Source organism: Lissotriton vulgaris, chromosome 1_1, assembly GCF_964263255.1.
Source record: "Lissotriton vulgaris chromosome 1_1, aLisVul1.2, whole genome shotgun sequence".
Taxonomy (NCBI): Eukaryota; Metazoa; Chordata; class Amphibia; order Caudata; family Salamandridae; genus Lissotriton; species Lissotriton vulgaris.
In genome coordinates, this window is record NC_141685.1 from 1,077,982,949 (window position 1) to 1,077,999,073 (window position 16,125).

The following is a 16,125-nucleotide window of genomic DNA, read 5'->3' on the forward strand; positions in this document are numbered from 1 at the left end:
GATTGCTCAGAAGCCGGACTGTGAGGGGTGGAGGGATCCGTTGGTCTAGAGGAAGGCAGAGAGTTGTCTGTTGATGGTCTTCGATGACTTTGGCTGGAAAGGGGAGGAGCGAGATGGGGCGGAAGTTCTTCAGGTCAGTGGGTCCGCGGTGGGTTTCTTGAGGAGGGAGCTCAGCTCGGCATGTTTCCAGCTCTCCGGGAAGGTGGCGGATGCGAAAGAGCTGTTGATGATGTTCCGGAGGTGGGGTGCGATGATGGAGTCGGCTTTGTTGAAGATGTGGTGTGGGCAGGGGTCGGTGAGGGAGCCAGAGTGGATGGTGTTCATCATGTGGGTGGTGTCTTCGGTGCTGACAAGGGTCCAGGTGCAGAGGGTGGTGGTTGGGGGCGCTGGTTCGGCGGTTGGAGCGGTTGTGAATGTCGGCGATCTTGCGGTGGAAGAACGAGGCTAGAGAGTACCAGAAGTCTTGCAAGGGAGTGATGTCGGTGTTGCAGGCGCTGGGATTTGAGAGCTCTTTGACGATGCTGAAGAGCTCCTTGCTGTTGTGGGTGTTGTTGTCCAGTCTTTCTTTGAATGCTGTCTTCTTGGTGGTGCGGATCAGCTGGTGGTGTTTGCGGGTGGCGTTCGAGGGCGGTCATGTGTTCTCTTGTCTGGTCGTGGCGCCAGGATCTCTCGAGGGTGCGGCAGATTTTCTTGGAGTTTTTGGAGGTCGGTGGTAAACCACAAGGCTTTCCTGCTGCCAGGTCTGTTGGGGGGGGGGGGGGGGGGTTCTTCAGTGGTGCGAGTTCGTCAGTGCAGTCGGTGAGCCACTGTGTGAGGTTGCGGGCTGCTTCGTCATGGTCCGTCGTGTTGGTGGGCGGGTTCTGGCTGAGGGTGGTGGTGAGCTGGTCGGCGGTGATCTTGCTCCAGCTTCTGCTGGGAGCTTGTTGCGGGTGGTGGTGATGGGTCGTGGTTCTCCTGAAGTTGAAGTGGACGCAGCTGTGGTCTGTCCAGTGTTATCCGGTGGAGTGTCTGAAGGAGATGTGCTTGCTGGAGGAGAAGACGGGGTCAAGCGTGTGGCCGGCGTAGTGGGTGGGGGTGTTCACCAGTTGCTTGAGTCAGAGGTTGGCGAGGTTGTCCAGCAGGGCGGCGGTGTTGCAGTCCTTGTTCTCCAGGTGGAAGTTGAGGTCCCCTAGGAAGATGTAGTCAGAGGAGGTGAGGGCGTGCGGACTGACGAAGTCTGCGAGGGCTTCGCTTAATTGTGTGCGTGGTCCCGGGGGTCAGTAGATGAGAGTGCCTCGGAGGGTGGTCTTGGGGTCGGTGCGTCGGAGTTGGTCGTGATGCGGATGGTGTTTTGTGGACGATGGCGATGGCTCCTCCGGTTTTGTTGACGCGGTCCCTCCGGGTGATTTTGTAGCCGTCCGGGATGGCTATGGCGAAGTCGGGGGCTGAGGAGGCGTTCATCCAGGTTTCCGTGAGGAAGGCGACGTCTGGTGAGGTTGTGTCGAGGAGGTTCCAGAGTTCCACGGCGTGCCTGTGGACGGAGCGGGTGTTGAGCAGGATGCACTTGAGGTGGTTGTTGCTGGTGCTCGGCTTGGCGGATGCGGTGCAGATCCGGAGGCAGGTGAATCAGCAGGTTTGGCAGGTGAAGGGTCGTGGGGGTGGCTTGGTAGCAGGCGGCGTATCGGCCGGTGTTGTGTGTGGAGGGTGGTGGCGTCGTAGGTCCGTCGGGTGCGCTGGCATCGGTGAGGACCAGGGGTCCTGGCGCTGGGCGCGGTCCGGGCGTAGACGGGCTTCCCTTCGGCGCACAATCGGCGCGTACGCGTGGGCTCCATTTAAGGCAAAGAGGGAGGAGGCGGGGCGGCCAATGAGGTAACAGAAAGAAAAGGGGGCAGGGCCGCGAGGGAGCAGCGGCGGGAAGCGGAGGGGGTCACAGTAACGAGAGAAAGCGCAACAAAACCTACTGACAGAAGGAAAAACACTAATACAGTAAATACAATCCAATAAACGAAGGCACAGGAGGGCAACAGCAGGAGAAAAGAACGAGCAGCAGCGAGGGGGCACAGAGGTCAGGGACGGACCTGTGGCAGAGATGCGCCTACAGCTGGTGGGCCGTGCGGCGTGGGGGTGTCCTGGGGTCAGGTCACCCCAGAACTAAACGTCTTGCAAGCAAAGCAGCGCATGCACGCTGCACTGGGCTCGATCTGAAAAAAATGCACGTTAAACTTAAGTCAGGCTTAATATACCTAACAACACAAGAAGAAAGGGCACCAGCTGAATTGGCCTCCTCAAACCATACCCAGGCCATTAGAAAAGCATCTAGCATCTGCATTGGCTGTTAAATAGTCAGACCAGCTGTATCTATGGAGATTAAACTCAAACGTTTTAAGTTATTAAAAGTTGATCTACACTTAACAGAGTGGCGCCTGCCATTCAGAAGTAATCATCTCGTTTACCAGTGCCTCCTAGAGAGAAGCACAGAAATGCATATTAAACTATCCTGCAGGGTTTTTTACTGGAAGAATGGCATTTTTGAGGCCACACTAACCAGTCAAATTATTCTAGGCTTTGTAGCTGAGGGAGTGACTACACAATAGACAAACATTGTGCACCATCCCACCACAGTACAGAAAGGAATAACAGGACACACGAGCTGGGTTAATTTCTCTACATTAAACTAAACTGTAAGGATTTGAAATGTGCATAACTGCAACATACAATTGTGGCTATACGTACCACCTCCTCCACCACCACGTCCGTGATCCACCAGCTGCATGAGTTTAGGGTTGATTGCCTGGTTGGCCTCCTGCAGAACTTTAATAAGCTCCCGAGCCTGTTTCAGGTTGCCTGGAGTGAAGAAGGTGTATGCTGTGCCTTTGTTTGTGCTTCGGGCAGTTCGACCAATCCGATGTACGTAGTCCTCCGAACTGTTGGGGTAGTCGTAGTTGATAACAAATTTGATGTCCTCGACGTCTGCAGAGGGGCAAGTACCCGGACATGGCGGGATAGCGAGTGCGCCAATGAGGAGCACATACGCAAAAGGAGGGGCATGGAAGGAAAATAAGAGTCAGCAAATGCATAGAAAACAGCACAGGCAGGCTCGTCCCAACAGAAGTCCAGCTCCAACTTCTAGGCTTGCAATCATCTGCTACTGCTCTTATTGGCAAGGACAGTGCCTTCATGTGTGGAGCGTTATCATTCACACAATCGGTCATCCCTAAAGCAGCCCACATTAGATTCCACCCCTCTTAAGTGTCATATCATATGCACTAGAAGTAACTGCCCACACCATCACATTCGCCATATTTTAAGTTGTGTGCTTTGAGGTAGGTCAAATAAGCATGATAATCAGGGCTGGTACACACTGGCACAAGACAAAGCAAATGCCTTCTCCCCAGCAAGGGGCTTTACAAGCAGAGCAGGAGCAAATCGTGTAGCCAGAATACATTAAGAAAAAACGGGAGCGGACACTGTTGAGAAGCCTGCTCACAATAATTTGTCGTCTACTTACCACCACAACCTATTCAGCGCAGGACGACATTAAACATATTCAGTTTGTTGCAGACCAGCCTCCCACCTCCCTGTTGCGTCAAAGCTAAGACAGAGCTCTTTCATGTCAATACAGGTCATGAGACTGGGCAAAAATCCAACATCCCGTCACTTCCAGGGCGTTCAGTTGAACCCCACAAAAATATAACCTTTCCTCAAACCGAAACTGAGCTGCATTTACACATCAATATGGAATTAACCACCGATCGGAGTCTACTTTAACTCGAACCTTTTTCATTCAGCTCCCCTCATATTCCATAACGCAGCAGGTATATCTCGCTGCCAAACAGCCTCCTTAACCTGCAGTACTGAGTGTAATGGTTAATGTTGGAATATACGCATAAGAGGGCTAAATTAAAGATTGTAATTGATAAAACTATTGCAACACAAGTCATGACACAGGATACAAAGATATAACATGTACTCAAATTCATCACCTGGACATTAGTGGTACCTTCTGAAGCCCAGCCACTAAGTATCAAGAGTATATGGGATGACATCCATGGGCCAACATAAACTTAAGCAATTACCTTCACTATACTCCATCTTCCGCCCCCTAACCCACACTCAGTTATTTTTTCTTACCAGTTCTGCTCAATACATCCACCTCACACCAACTCAAATGCTTTACAATTTTTCAAACAGTATTCATATGTGCAGAAGACATTTACATGTACCAGACCGATGCACACTCCCTCCTGCGGTGAGAAGCAGCTGCAGCCGATCCCGTCTCATGGCGGTCCCCTCACGAAGACTCCGCCCTCTGGGACACGGGACCACTGGAGCGGGAGCATGCATCGATAGTCCATGGCTTGGCGAGCAGTCTCCCACAAGCTCGCTCGTTTAGATGCTTCTGTCGCCCATTGGGATGCCAAGCGCAGGAGAACCAGGTCACATGGGAGGATAAAAGATCCGGTCCTCCAACGCTTTTATCCCCTTCACCTCAGGGGATAAATATTAATGGCTTCCCTAAGGGCCCATCTATTGCCCAGACTCATTTCAAAGGGACGGGGTGGGGTTTACAGGAGTAATAGCGACATTCATCAATTGGACGGGGAAACAACGTCTGTTTCTTATTACAGGAAAAAGGGCTCATCGGTCTTAGCTGGCACTTTAGGGCAATGGGCTGCTCTTTTTTAAAGACCTAAAACAAGATATTCAGAAGGAAGGGGAAGTTGGGACTTGAGGCCTTTTCTTGTACAGGAGTGGGAATAGTTCACATCATTCCTTTCATAACACTATGTGAAAGGATATCTCCTGGGCTAGTGTCGCGGTTTCAGATTTCTGGATTGGGTGCACTAGAATACAAGTAAGAATCAAGGGAGAGTGATTGATTAAGCACAAACATTGATGGGCTTGAGGCAGCAGCGCAGTTTTTCTTCAAGTGTAGCTGTACTGCTACTGTTTCCGGAATGAGGCGGCAATACAAGCAGCCCCCGGCTTCGAATGTGAAGAAAACAAGTTGGAGACAAGAACACGTATTCTGATACTCGAGACATGTTTTAGCTCTGACATGGTTTTTACTTCACCCACACTGACATCCGGTTTCCAGCTCCAGGCAAGTCATCCAAGTTCTAGCAGGGAGGGGCATAATTCAGAAGAGATAGACACTATTCATCAATCCGAGGGTCGCAATGTTGAGGCTTCTGAGCAGCAGAAACGGTAGTTGTTTAAAATGTTTTCCACTGATGAAAACTCGAAGCAGCATTAGCCACCAGAGGCAATGGGTCCTTTAAATAAGCAATGGAAACTTGGGAGTGCAGTCCGGGAGCAACATGGAAACATTGCTTGTTCTCAACTGCAATACTGGGATTGGTTTAAAAACCAGCTTGACACAGTCAAGCACTTGTGTAAAACTGAAATTGCCAGAGGCCCCCGCTCTTTTACCTTTGTACACCCAATAACTGCAAAGCACGAAATTAACCAGTGCCACCGAACAACCAGGAGGCAATACACTGCATGGCCTTCTGGTACCAGTGCACAGACATAGGCTCTTGCCACCTGTGCTACATTCCAGCCGAATCCAGCTGCGATTTTTCTGCTGCTGCTCAAATACCGAAGGATTCAAATGCCCACATGGAGCAGCCTCCATAAGGCAAAGCAACGGTCAGGCAGCCTCCGGCAAGGAACGCAAATACACATACAGACAAGCCACAAAGGAAGAGGTAGATGTGTGGAAAAAGATGTTCAACCTACCCATTGGTATGCACCCGGCAGATGCTCATTCCGTAGCCTCAGTGGCTGTCTGCAGTGTCTTTTTGGATGGTGCCGGGGCTGCCCAGGTTGAGTCGCATCCTCTCCTACGCTCACAGAGAGCTAGGTGCTGCTGCTGCTGCCCCACCCAGTGTCACTCACTGAGGTCTACTGCAGTGATCGCACAGATGGGTGCTGTGAATGGTGAACACTGGGTAGATGCTGAAATCTTTCCTGCCGAATTAAGGCAGCAGGGGTTCGAGATGAGGCAGCACGGGACTGGGGGAGGGGCAGACAAAAGGGGGTTAAAGCCCCCAAATGGCATAAGATTTATGTCGAGTTGCAGACCATAAAAAGCGCCTCCAGTACAAGACCTCTTAAGGGTCAGAGTGGTCACCACACTAGAGAGCAACTTCAGTGCCCTCCATTCCGACAATCCCAGGCCCTGTACTGAGAGGGGTCTACAGCTCCTGTTTAAAAGAAAAAAAGAAAAAAGGTTTTAATGTTAAATGGAATAGAATCCGGTGTGAAAATGGACAAGTCGTGCAACAAGGTTAGGGGACAACTTTGCTATAACGTTATTGCTATACACTAGGACTACAAGCACAGGAACTTACCTGCTCAAATGGGTGCATGATTCGAGGGGTACACATTTGCACCACCTCTTGGGAATTGGGTAGGTAGTTCTCTATCTGGGATAACAAGATAGGGAAGTTATGCTACACCAATATGCACAGTTTGTGAGAGATGCGATTTGTCAGTAAAACCAGTTCCTTCAAACCAGTTTATTTTGAAATTTAATCTGTTCTGCAGGGGCGGCAGCCAAAATAGATACACCCCCTTTAAGACCAGCCAGAATGAAGTAACAAGAAACAGACTGTACCTGTCCACGAGGGAAAGTGGGGGACGGGACGGTGAGCTTTAACAAAAGCCAATTTTTAAGGTTTGTTTGAAACATGTCTAGGCAAGATGCACAGAGAGAAGCAATCCAGCACTCTGCAAACTTCATTAAAACAGAAAAGAAAAAAACGAGAGATCAATGGATGAGACCAGTCTGCTCTCAGTCCTCCGTCCTAAGGACAGGCCCCAGACATGACCCGGAGGGCGAAATCAGCCAGAGGTTAATGTAGGACACCCTTTAATGGTGGTTCTGACGATTTTAATCAAGGACAATAAATGCAATGAGCCATAGGCAATTAAGGAGCACCGGGGGAGGGGGGCAGGAAAGGTTGTCATTTCTACCCAAGGGACTCCTGCACTCCACCCTAGAACATAAACGAGATTTCACGGGACTCCCACCCCCAGAAATCGACTCCTTTGTCTCATTAACTAACAAAGAAGCTAATAAAAAGACCAATAGCAAGGAAAAGGTATTTTAAAGTCTTTTGGTTTAGGATTCCTGAATAGGTACGAATCCTTCGCTTACTTAAAAAGAAGCATCTGTTTGAAGTACACCTCCAACATAAGGCACCTTGAACACTAGATTATGACCTTTAGCTGTTGGCACAGTTATTTGTGGATTCCAAGAACCTTAAAGAGGTTGCACAACTAATTTGCTCATGTATGGTAGAGGGTCCCTTGAACTCCCTCCTTGGAGCAAACTGGTCACGCCTAATCACTGCCCAAACTAAGGAGACTTTTAAAAGAATCTATCAGGTGGGTAGAGTATTCGCTTAAAGACTTTAAAATAAAAGCCAAATCAGCATTTTTTCAGTTTATATACGCACCTAAACCACGAGAGGCCACATCAGTTGCAATGAGGATGGGGGCCTTCCCTGAACGGAACTCTGTGGAGAAAAGCAGTTGGAAAACATCAGTCCACTAGTCTATTCCCACAAAATCACCTGAATGATACCAATGACGCTACTTTTCAAGCACTAGACTCCCTCCGAGAATTGAAAGGGCTCAAACACTGTAAAAAGCAAACCCACAACAAAGGTGCGACCCTTGACGCTATTATCTCCAACAATGATGACCTAACCCTACAGTACATCCTTTCCATGGACCTGGCATGACCACCACCCAATTATTTGACCTGAACAATCAAACTAAACCCCACGCCCAAAACCACTAGACTAGAAAATGCACGGAACTGAACAAGCAGAGCTAGAATCCCTCATTAGCTCCCAAATCATTACCCCACCCAAACTATCAACCAGACTAGCTCGCTTCTCACTGCACAACTATACTGACTGAATTTCTTAACATCGCCCCTTCACCCAAAAAGTACCCACTCCATATCATGGTTCAACAGACCACAACAATGAGAGGTGAAAACTCAGAATGACATAGAAGATAAAGCAACCAACCCCCTCCCCTCTAGCTTCTCACTCCTCTAAAATACACTAAAATATAAAAAGCCCATATACAGAGAAAAACTTGCCTTCTTCAGAGCCCAACTAGACCATTCCAGAAACAGACCTTAAGACTTCAGTATCACCAAAAACCAAGTCACCATTCCTCAACATCCTAAAGCCTCCACTGAACAACGTGAAGAGATGGCGAACTTCTTGGCAGAATTGAACTCTCGTTGGAGCCCCCCCCCCCCCCCCCCGCCTCTCCTACCACAAATGACCCCACCATAAACGCTGGCCCACCACATACCCCTTCACCAACCGAGGTCGATCTCAACACTGCAGAATACCAGAGCCACAGTGTCAACCCCCTCCATCCCACAAAAAAACAAACTGCAATGGCCAAATCACCCCACTTAAGAAACATGACACCGATCCAAACTACAGATCCCATCACCAACCTCCCTCTACCTGCTAAAACCATTGAAAAATGTGTCCTCTGAAATAAACAATCACATTGAGAAATGTAACTTGCACTACGCTTTCCAATCTAAATTTAGTAAAGTCTGCAGTATAGAGACTACAGTCCTGAACGTCACCGATGACCTACACAAATCCCGAAATGAGGGGGAGGCCAGACTCCTTAACCTCTCAGCTGCTTTCGATACCGGCAACTAGAACACTCTTCTTAACACACTCAGGTATGGTTCTCATCATACCAGAATGAAAGATCGAACCTAATCAAAATAAACAAATCCATCGACAATAACAGTCACCCAAGGATCAATCTGATACCCTCTAACCCAGGGGTACTCATAGTACGGCCCGCGGGCGGCCCGGCAAGCCTTCCTGAGCCGCCCGCGGACATTGCAGACACCTGTGTTTAAAATTAAATAAATTAATAAGTGTTCGCAAATACAGCCGCAGCAGCTCGGACTCAAGACTGTGCTCTGTGGGGGCCCGGGTGATTCCAGTGATTGTCAGAGGGGAGCTGCAGGGGCCTAAGAGGTGAAATTCAACAAAGCCTAATTAACATGTAAATGGTCTTTTAACCCCTTCCAGGCTCATGACGAGCTGGGCTCGTCATGGTGTAGCCTCCTCGCACGCTAGCCTCCTCGCACGCTGATGACGAGCCCAGCTCGTCATGGAGCATGGGTTTTTTAAAATCTCAGCATAGAAGGAGAATTCAACTAGCGCGGATGTGGTTAAAGACCCATGAAGTACTTGGTGCGGCTGTGCGCGCGCGGCCGGGTAAGCTGTCTCAGCCCGGGCTGAGGGCTGACACACACACACACACACACACACAGGTGAGAGGACAGAGAGGGAGGGAGACAGAGAGAGGGCAGGAGGGAGGGAAACAGAGTGGGAGACAGGGAGGAGGGAGACAGTGGGAGGGAGGGAGACGGAGGGAGGGATGCACAGAGAGGGAGGGAGACAAGGAGGGAGACATGGAGACAAGGAGGGAGACAGGTAGGGAGACAGTGGGAGGTAGACACAGAGGGAGGGTGGGAGACAGAGGGAGGGAAACAGAGCGGGAGACAGGGAGGGAGAGGTAGACACAGAGGGAGAGTGGGAGACAGGGAGGGAGAGTGGGAGACACAGAGGGAGAGTGGGAGGGAGACACAGAGGGAGAGTGGGTGAGCCACAGAGGGAGAGTGGGAGACTGGAAGGGAGGCACAGAGGGAGAGGGAGACTGGGAGGGAAACAGAGGGAGGGCGACACAGAGGGAGGGAGACAAAGAGGGAGGGAAACAGAGTGGGAGGCAGAGGGAGGGAAACAGAGGGGGAGACACAGAGGGAGAGACACAGAGGGAGAGTGGGAGGGAGAGGGAGACACAGAGGGAGAGGGAGACACAGAGGGAGAGTGGGAGACTGGAAGGGAGGCAGAGAGGGAGACTGGGAGGGAAACAGAGGGAGAGTGGGAGACAGGGAGGGAGACACACTGGGAGGGAGGGAGTCACAGAGGGAGGGAGACACAGAGGGAGGGAGGAAGACACAGAGGGAGAGAGAGGGAGGGAGACACAGAGGTGGAGGGAGGGAGACACAGAGAGGGAGGGAGAGAGAGAGAGGGAGAGAGAAGGAGGGAGAGAGCGAGAAAGATGTGTGTATGCTGGGTCTGGTGGCTCAGTGGACGAAGGTGTCTGCTGCAGGGACCTGTGTTTAACCTCATGGTCACAATTTTTGTTGGCTTTAGCCCCGCCCCTCCCCCTCTGACCCCGCCCCCACCAGTGCGGCCCTCAGCCACAAACCACACTGTAAATTTGGCCCCCGAGAGAAAAAGTTTGAGTACCCATGCTCTAACCTCTACATGGAACCTCTTGCACAGACAGTGGAAAAAACCCAGAATTGCCTACCATCTCTATGCCGATGACACCCAAATGTATTTCAAAATAGTTTCACTCAAACACATCCAACACCACTTTCTCCCCAATACACACTTACTCAGATACACACCGGCTGAACAACCTCCTAAAATTAAACCTCAATAAAACCTAACTTCACCATAACCAGTCTTAAAAACAACCCCCGCCCAATTCACCACGGGCTCGACAGTTTAAACCGCACTGAACTGCAAACTTTCCACATCCAACTCAGTAATATCAGTTACGATTACTCTAAACAAAAGCCTGAAAATGGAACATATCAACGCCTCTGCAAAAAGAACCTTTTACACCTTAAAAAACGCACGCACAAAAAACCCCCAACCCTTTATCCCGTCTTTAGATTTGAAGACCATAACCCAATAACTTGTCCTACCCATTCTAGACTACGGCAATGCAGCGATTACCAGCACTCCAAAAACCCACCATCTGCCAATGAAGTCCACACAATGCAGCAGCTAGACAGATCGCTGCAGAGAACTATTTAACCGCATCAATTTCACACACAAGAAACTCAACTGGTTACTAACTAAAGCAAGCATTTTCAAAACCACTTGCATAACACAAAGCTCTCCACGCTGGAAATCTTACCCACCTCGCTAACAAACTCTCAAAAGCAGACCAAAAAGACCTCCACAAAGCTTTAACACCTGTCTCCTCATCCCTCTCAAATGCAAGAAAACCAAGTCCCTCACTAGATCCTTCTCTGTTAAAGCCTTGAGAATTTGTCACTCAGTTCTTTATGAAGGGTATTCCTACCAATCCTACCTTAAATTAAAGTACAACTTTTAACTATCTCTCAATTAATTCCTAAACTAATCCATCTAAACTACCCTGCTTGACCTTCCGAGTAACCCATTCAACAACCTCGCCGATCGCTCTCATCTCCATCCTAACACCACCTCAGGATACTGAACCACTCACTGCCATATACAGTACTAATATTTGCTCCCCACCTGGACCCTCATCCTGCAATTGAGACCAGTTTACCTGCTCCCTGCCCTATATTGTATGACTTTTTGCTCTGCCCTCTGTAACGGATTCACATGTAACGCTTGCAAATCCATATATAGCTCCTGGTAGCAATCTATATGCAATTCTTGTAAAGCGATGATGCCCTTGGATCTAGTTTGGGCAAAAAAAAAAAACACAACTGTCTTGTGATAGAAGCAAGCGAGTGCCCTCAGGTTTACAGTATTTCAAAAAGACATTCCACTGCACTTGGGCGTTAAGACCATTTCAGGTATCACTTAAAATAAGACCCCTCCCTCCGGATTGACAGAGGGACATCTCTCACCCATATCAGTTCTTAATGGGGCTCTAATGCTTTAGCAGAACTCCCAAGCCGCAAGGGATGTGAAATCGTTCCAACACAATCTATTTGACTTACCCGCAAGAACCCAGTCTCGCTCTGGTTGACTCTTATCTCCATGAATGCACATTGCTGGCCACCTAAGAGAAAAGATCTTAGTTTTAGAAATGGCAGCTTCTGCGCCACTGACATCCCCACACAATCTCATGCTTGAATGATATCTCAATGTTTTCCTGCAAGACAACAGTATATCAAAACAGGAATTAACATGGACAAACATTAATAGATTTTTCCAACACAGCCACTGCATTTTATCACCTGAAATGTAGACTAACAAACTAAAGGATAAATATTAAGGATGTTGGCCTTGCATAAAATCTACCTACAACTAAAAAGGGATTGGGTGTGTGCAATAAATCCTCAAGATGCTAATTTCCACCTTCAAAATCACACACATAAGACGACTGAAATTGACCAGATTTATGGTAGGAAAAAGAAATAAAAATCAAAAGTTCTCTTTGACCTCACGTCAGCTCATTGCCCCTTCAGAAGCACACAGCAATATGAGCTGGCTCACCTATCAAAACATCTACCCATATATGGATGATTAATAAAAGCATCACCTCCAGCCACAGGAAGGACACATTTTCAGGTCTCGAAAAAATCATAAAAACGTTACTCATTTTGCAGGTCGAGTGACTTGAATAATCTACTCGACCCAATGTACTTGACACGTAAATTAGTCTCAAAATGTGCGATCATTGACAAATATTTGTATGAGTCACCCTTCTCACAAGTGCACCTTCAAATATGCGAGTTCAACATTTCTGATGTACAAAACTAATTTGATTAGACTAAACATCTGCTCCCAGTGTATTAAGACTATAGCCCACATATAGGGTACACATGATCCTGGACTTGCCTCTTAGTTTAGTAACGCAAAAGTAAAAAATTATGGAGAGAAGGCTTAACAGTGCAAACAGCAAAACACACAAGATGATGGACGGAATGTTGCACAATGGCAAAACATTAACCCCCAGTCACAGATCTGGGTTTAATCCATCGTTATTTTGCTCACCAAGCCAACCCAGTTCAGACATGGCCATATGCAAATCAGTCTTGACCCTGTGCCTCATGGGAACAGTCCAGCCCGAACTGCTAAGCCAGGTCTTCCCTGGACGGGAATCAAGCATCCCAGGACCGGTTTCTGGCTATCGGCAGTCTTCAGTCAGGATCCTGGTGGTCCAGTCAGAACCAACTATTGGATGCAGCAGGCCCCATAACCTATATTCTTGATACTGCAAAGGATGCCAAGGTCCCCAGTTCCCTAATTTCACTACAAGTTCTCTCCGGATGGGCTGGGAGAGGCAATGTTAGTTTCAGGCTCAATCCAGATTCAGAGGATTCTACCCCACCAGATTCTACCCAGACACTGCGGCTCCACAGGCAGACATCAATGGAACACCTCTCACTGTGAGTCATCTCAGTTTCAGGTGAAATTGGGGGGCAGACTGGCACACTTAGTTTACAATTGGATAGCTCCGACATCCAGTGCTTGTGTCTTCCAGTCTATCAAAGGCCTTCACATAGTTTTATGGCTCCCCTTCCAGTACAGACCTCCTCCACCTCTTAACTTTTCCACAGAAAATCTGCATTGGTAGAAGCAGAAATACAAGACCTCCTACCCAAAGGGGCCATGTTGTAAATTCATCCTGGTGCCCTGGGCAACCCCAAACTTTTTGCTGACTAGTACTGGTGGTAACTGACTTAGTAAGCAGGCCCAGGCTGAAAGAGAAACTTAGAATACAGTGAAAAACATCTACATACACTAGGGTACACTATAGGTTCGGTTACCAGTGATTGGCACGACATTCCCTGTAAGGCCCTAGTACATAATAGGGCAGGGGGGTTGAAACTACCTTTAAGTCCCTAGTATAGAATAGGGCAGGGCAGTTTAGAGGCCAGCAGCCTTTTCTGCACTTGCACGTGTGCACTGCTGAAGCCTGGGGTCGGTTTAAAAGCAGCCGTGTTGTAGGACTACTTTTAAAATGCAATTGTGCCTTAACTCGACTTTGGTGTTTGGGGCAGCTAAAAATTAATAAATTACAATGTTTGGGCACAGTAGGTATCAGATACTTCTAAGGGAAATCCTTATAAAAAGGTTTTTATATGCCCTAGGGTTCGTCTAATTGTACAATTCACTCCCCACATAGTAAAGTGCTCCTCAAAATCGACTTTGTGCTAGAAGCACTGCGAAATGAGGATCTGCAATATTTTAATACATTCAGAACCCCTCAAATCATTCCTAGGTGTTCCAGGGGTGGGGGTCTTGTAGGTATAAACAAGGTCCTTAGAAAAACGTTGTTTTATAGGCCCTGGTATTGGAGAAATTGCCCAGTTTATTTTTCCATTGTAGATCTCCAGCCCATAGGTTAACACTGGAAGGGGTTATTAATAACTGGAGGAAAAAAAGCGCCAACACTAGGATTAAAGTGGAATGGTAATGATAAATCCAACAATATGGCATTGTTGAATATATTCTAAAAAGTACAAACAGTGAGTTATAAGACTTTGTAAGCCAAAATGAAGCCTTCGGCCCGGATTGTCAGAGATAAGCGGATTAGCCTGGCTTCGAAGAGGTGATACACGACCCTTTGGGTTGGGAAGCCTTTTGGGGAGGAGAGGTTGCTGGGCATAGGAATGCCAGGGGGAGGGGTAGTAAATAATGCTCTTCAATAGAAGAAAAGCTAGAGATACCAGTTTTCATTTACAACTCCTCTTTGAAACCAACCATATGCTAGGCTTAAGGAAGGAATGAGCAGATGCAAGGGGAGAAATAGAGATTAGCCATCCTGGCGGTGTTGAAAATTCCAACATACTGAATTTGGGGAAGTGTTTTCTGGGATATCATTGTGACACTTTGGAGGAAGGGGTCACGCCCTGCACCTCAGGGACCCTCTGAGATTCCAGACCTTTGGATTATGCTTTGGACACAAAAAATTGGCACACATTTATTTTCAATGGGCTGGACATGAAAAAACCTCTTCTAGTTCAAAAGCACCTAACCAAGAACACGAAAAGTGTACAGGTAAGCTTACAGTCTAAATGAGAACAAAGGGTACATACAAACTAACTCAGACCACGTTATGTACCTGATCACATGCTCTTGCAGAAAACAATATATAAGCATGACCACCCGCAAGGTAAAAACATGCATTATGGAGCATAGAAGCACAATTAGGTGTCAAAAAACCAACACTAAACTTACCAAACAATGGGGCTTATTAGGATAGCGGTTTTTCCGCATCCTCTGGGCCGGCAGAAGCCACCGCCGGCCCGGAGGATGCGGAAAAACCGCTGCGGACCCACCGCCACATTAGGATGGCTGGTGGGTCCTGGTTTCAGTCCGCTGCTTTTCCGCCGCGGTTGGCTTACAACCGCGGCGGAAAAGCTCTAATATGGAGGCGGTGTCTCTCAGACACCGTTCCATATTAGCTTTGGATTAGCTTTTCCGCCGTGGAAAAGCATGTGGTACTTCACTGCAGAGGCCCGTTGCAGGGCCCCTGGGGGGGTGGGGGTGGGGGGGGGGGGTCACATGTGGGGGTACCTATAGTACCCCCCAGCATTTGTGTGCAGAAATTGGCAGGCACCGCATGGTGCCTGCCGCTTTCCGCACACAAATGCAATGTGTGCATTTTTACCATTGCGGCGGGTGCAGCTTGAAGCTGCAGCCGCCACAATGGTAAAAATAGAGGATGTGACCGCCACCCGGTGGCGGTCACATCCTAATTGCACAGGAGGGACCTCCGCAGGCCATGCAGAGTTTCCCTCCTACCCTGGGGTCGCGGACGGACGCAAGTCCGTCCGCGATCCTAATGGGCCCCACTATTTGGAGAATCATCATAGGGAAAATGACAGTCTGGCCCATATTGGATAAACCAAGATTTTATTCAAACTCCGGCGACAACAAGAGATCACTACTACTAAGAGAACAGAAATGGGCGTACAGACTTCAGAATCACATCAGTGGGTTAAACAACGACATTGCATGGACATTAACAAATGACAGTCAACATACACCTGTTATAACTCTCCAATAAAACTCAAGCATCAGCATACGATTTAACAACCACCCCAGTATATCATATAGGTATGACAGCTGGGTTATTGCTTGGTAAAGACAGAGTGAGCAGCTTAACAAACAATGGACACCACACTTAGTCAAGATCTCCAGCTTTGGCAATAAATAATAAACATGCGATAAAAACTAGACACACCCAATACATTTAAGGACAACAGGGCATCTCGGTCAGCACACTTTGTACATCAGGGTGTGAAGTTTCATAAATGGCTGCATTAAGGGGGGGGGGAATAAAGCTCAGATTCAGGGGTTGCCTAGCAATGCAGGAGCATCGGAAAAA

At 48.3% G+C, this 16,125-nt stretch overlaps 1 protein-coding gene across 1 annotated transcript in view; it reads right to left on the reverse strand.

The window, feature by feature from the left end:
* DDX17 (DEAD-box helicase 17) overlaps positions 1 to 16,125 on the reverse strand; it is a 38,859-nt gene that overhangs the window by 8,729 nt on the left and 14,005 nt on the right. Inside the window, exons 10-12 of the mRNA XM_086963332.1 lie at positions 11,783 to 11,844; positions 7,446 to 7,505; positions 2,713 to 2,949 (exon numbers count right to left, since the gene is read on the reverse strand). Of these exons, the coding sequence (XP_086819458.1) occupies positions 2,713 to 2,949; positions 7,446 to 7,505; positions 11,783 to 11,844 (359 nt within the window). The remainder of the gene's footprint in view (positions 1 to 2,712; positions 2,950 to 7,445; positions 7,506 to 11,782; positions 11,845 to 16,125) is intronic.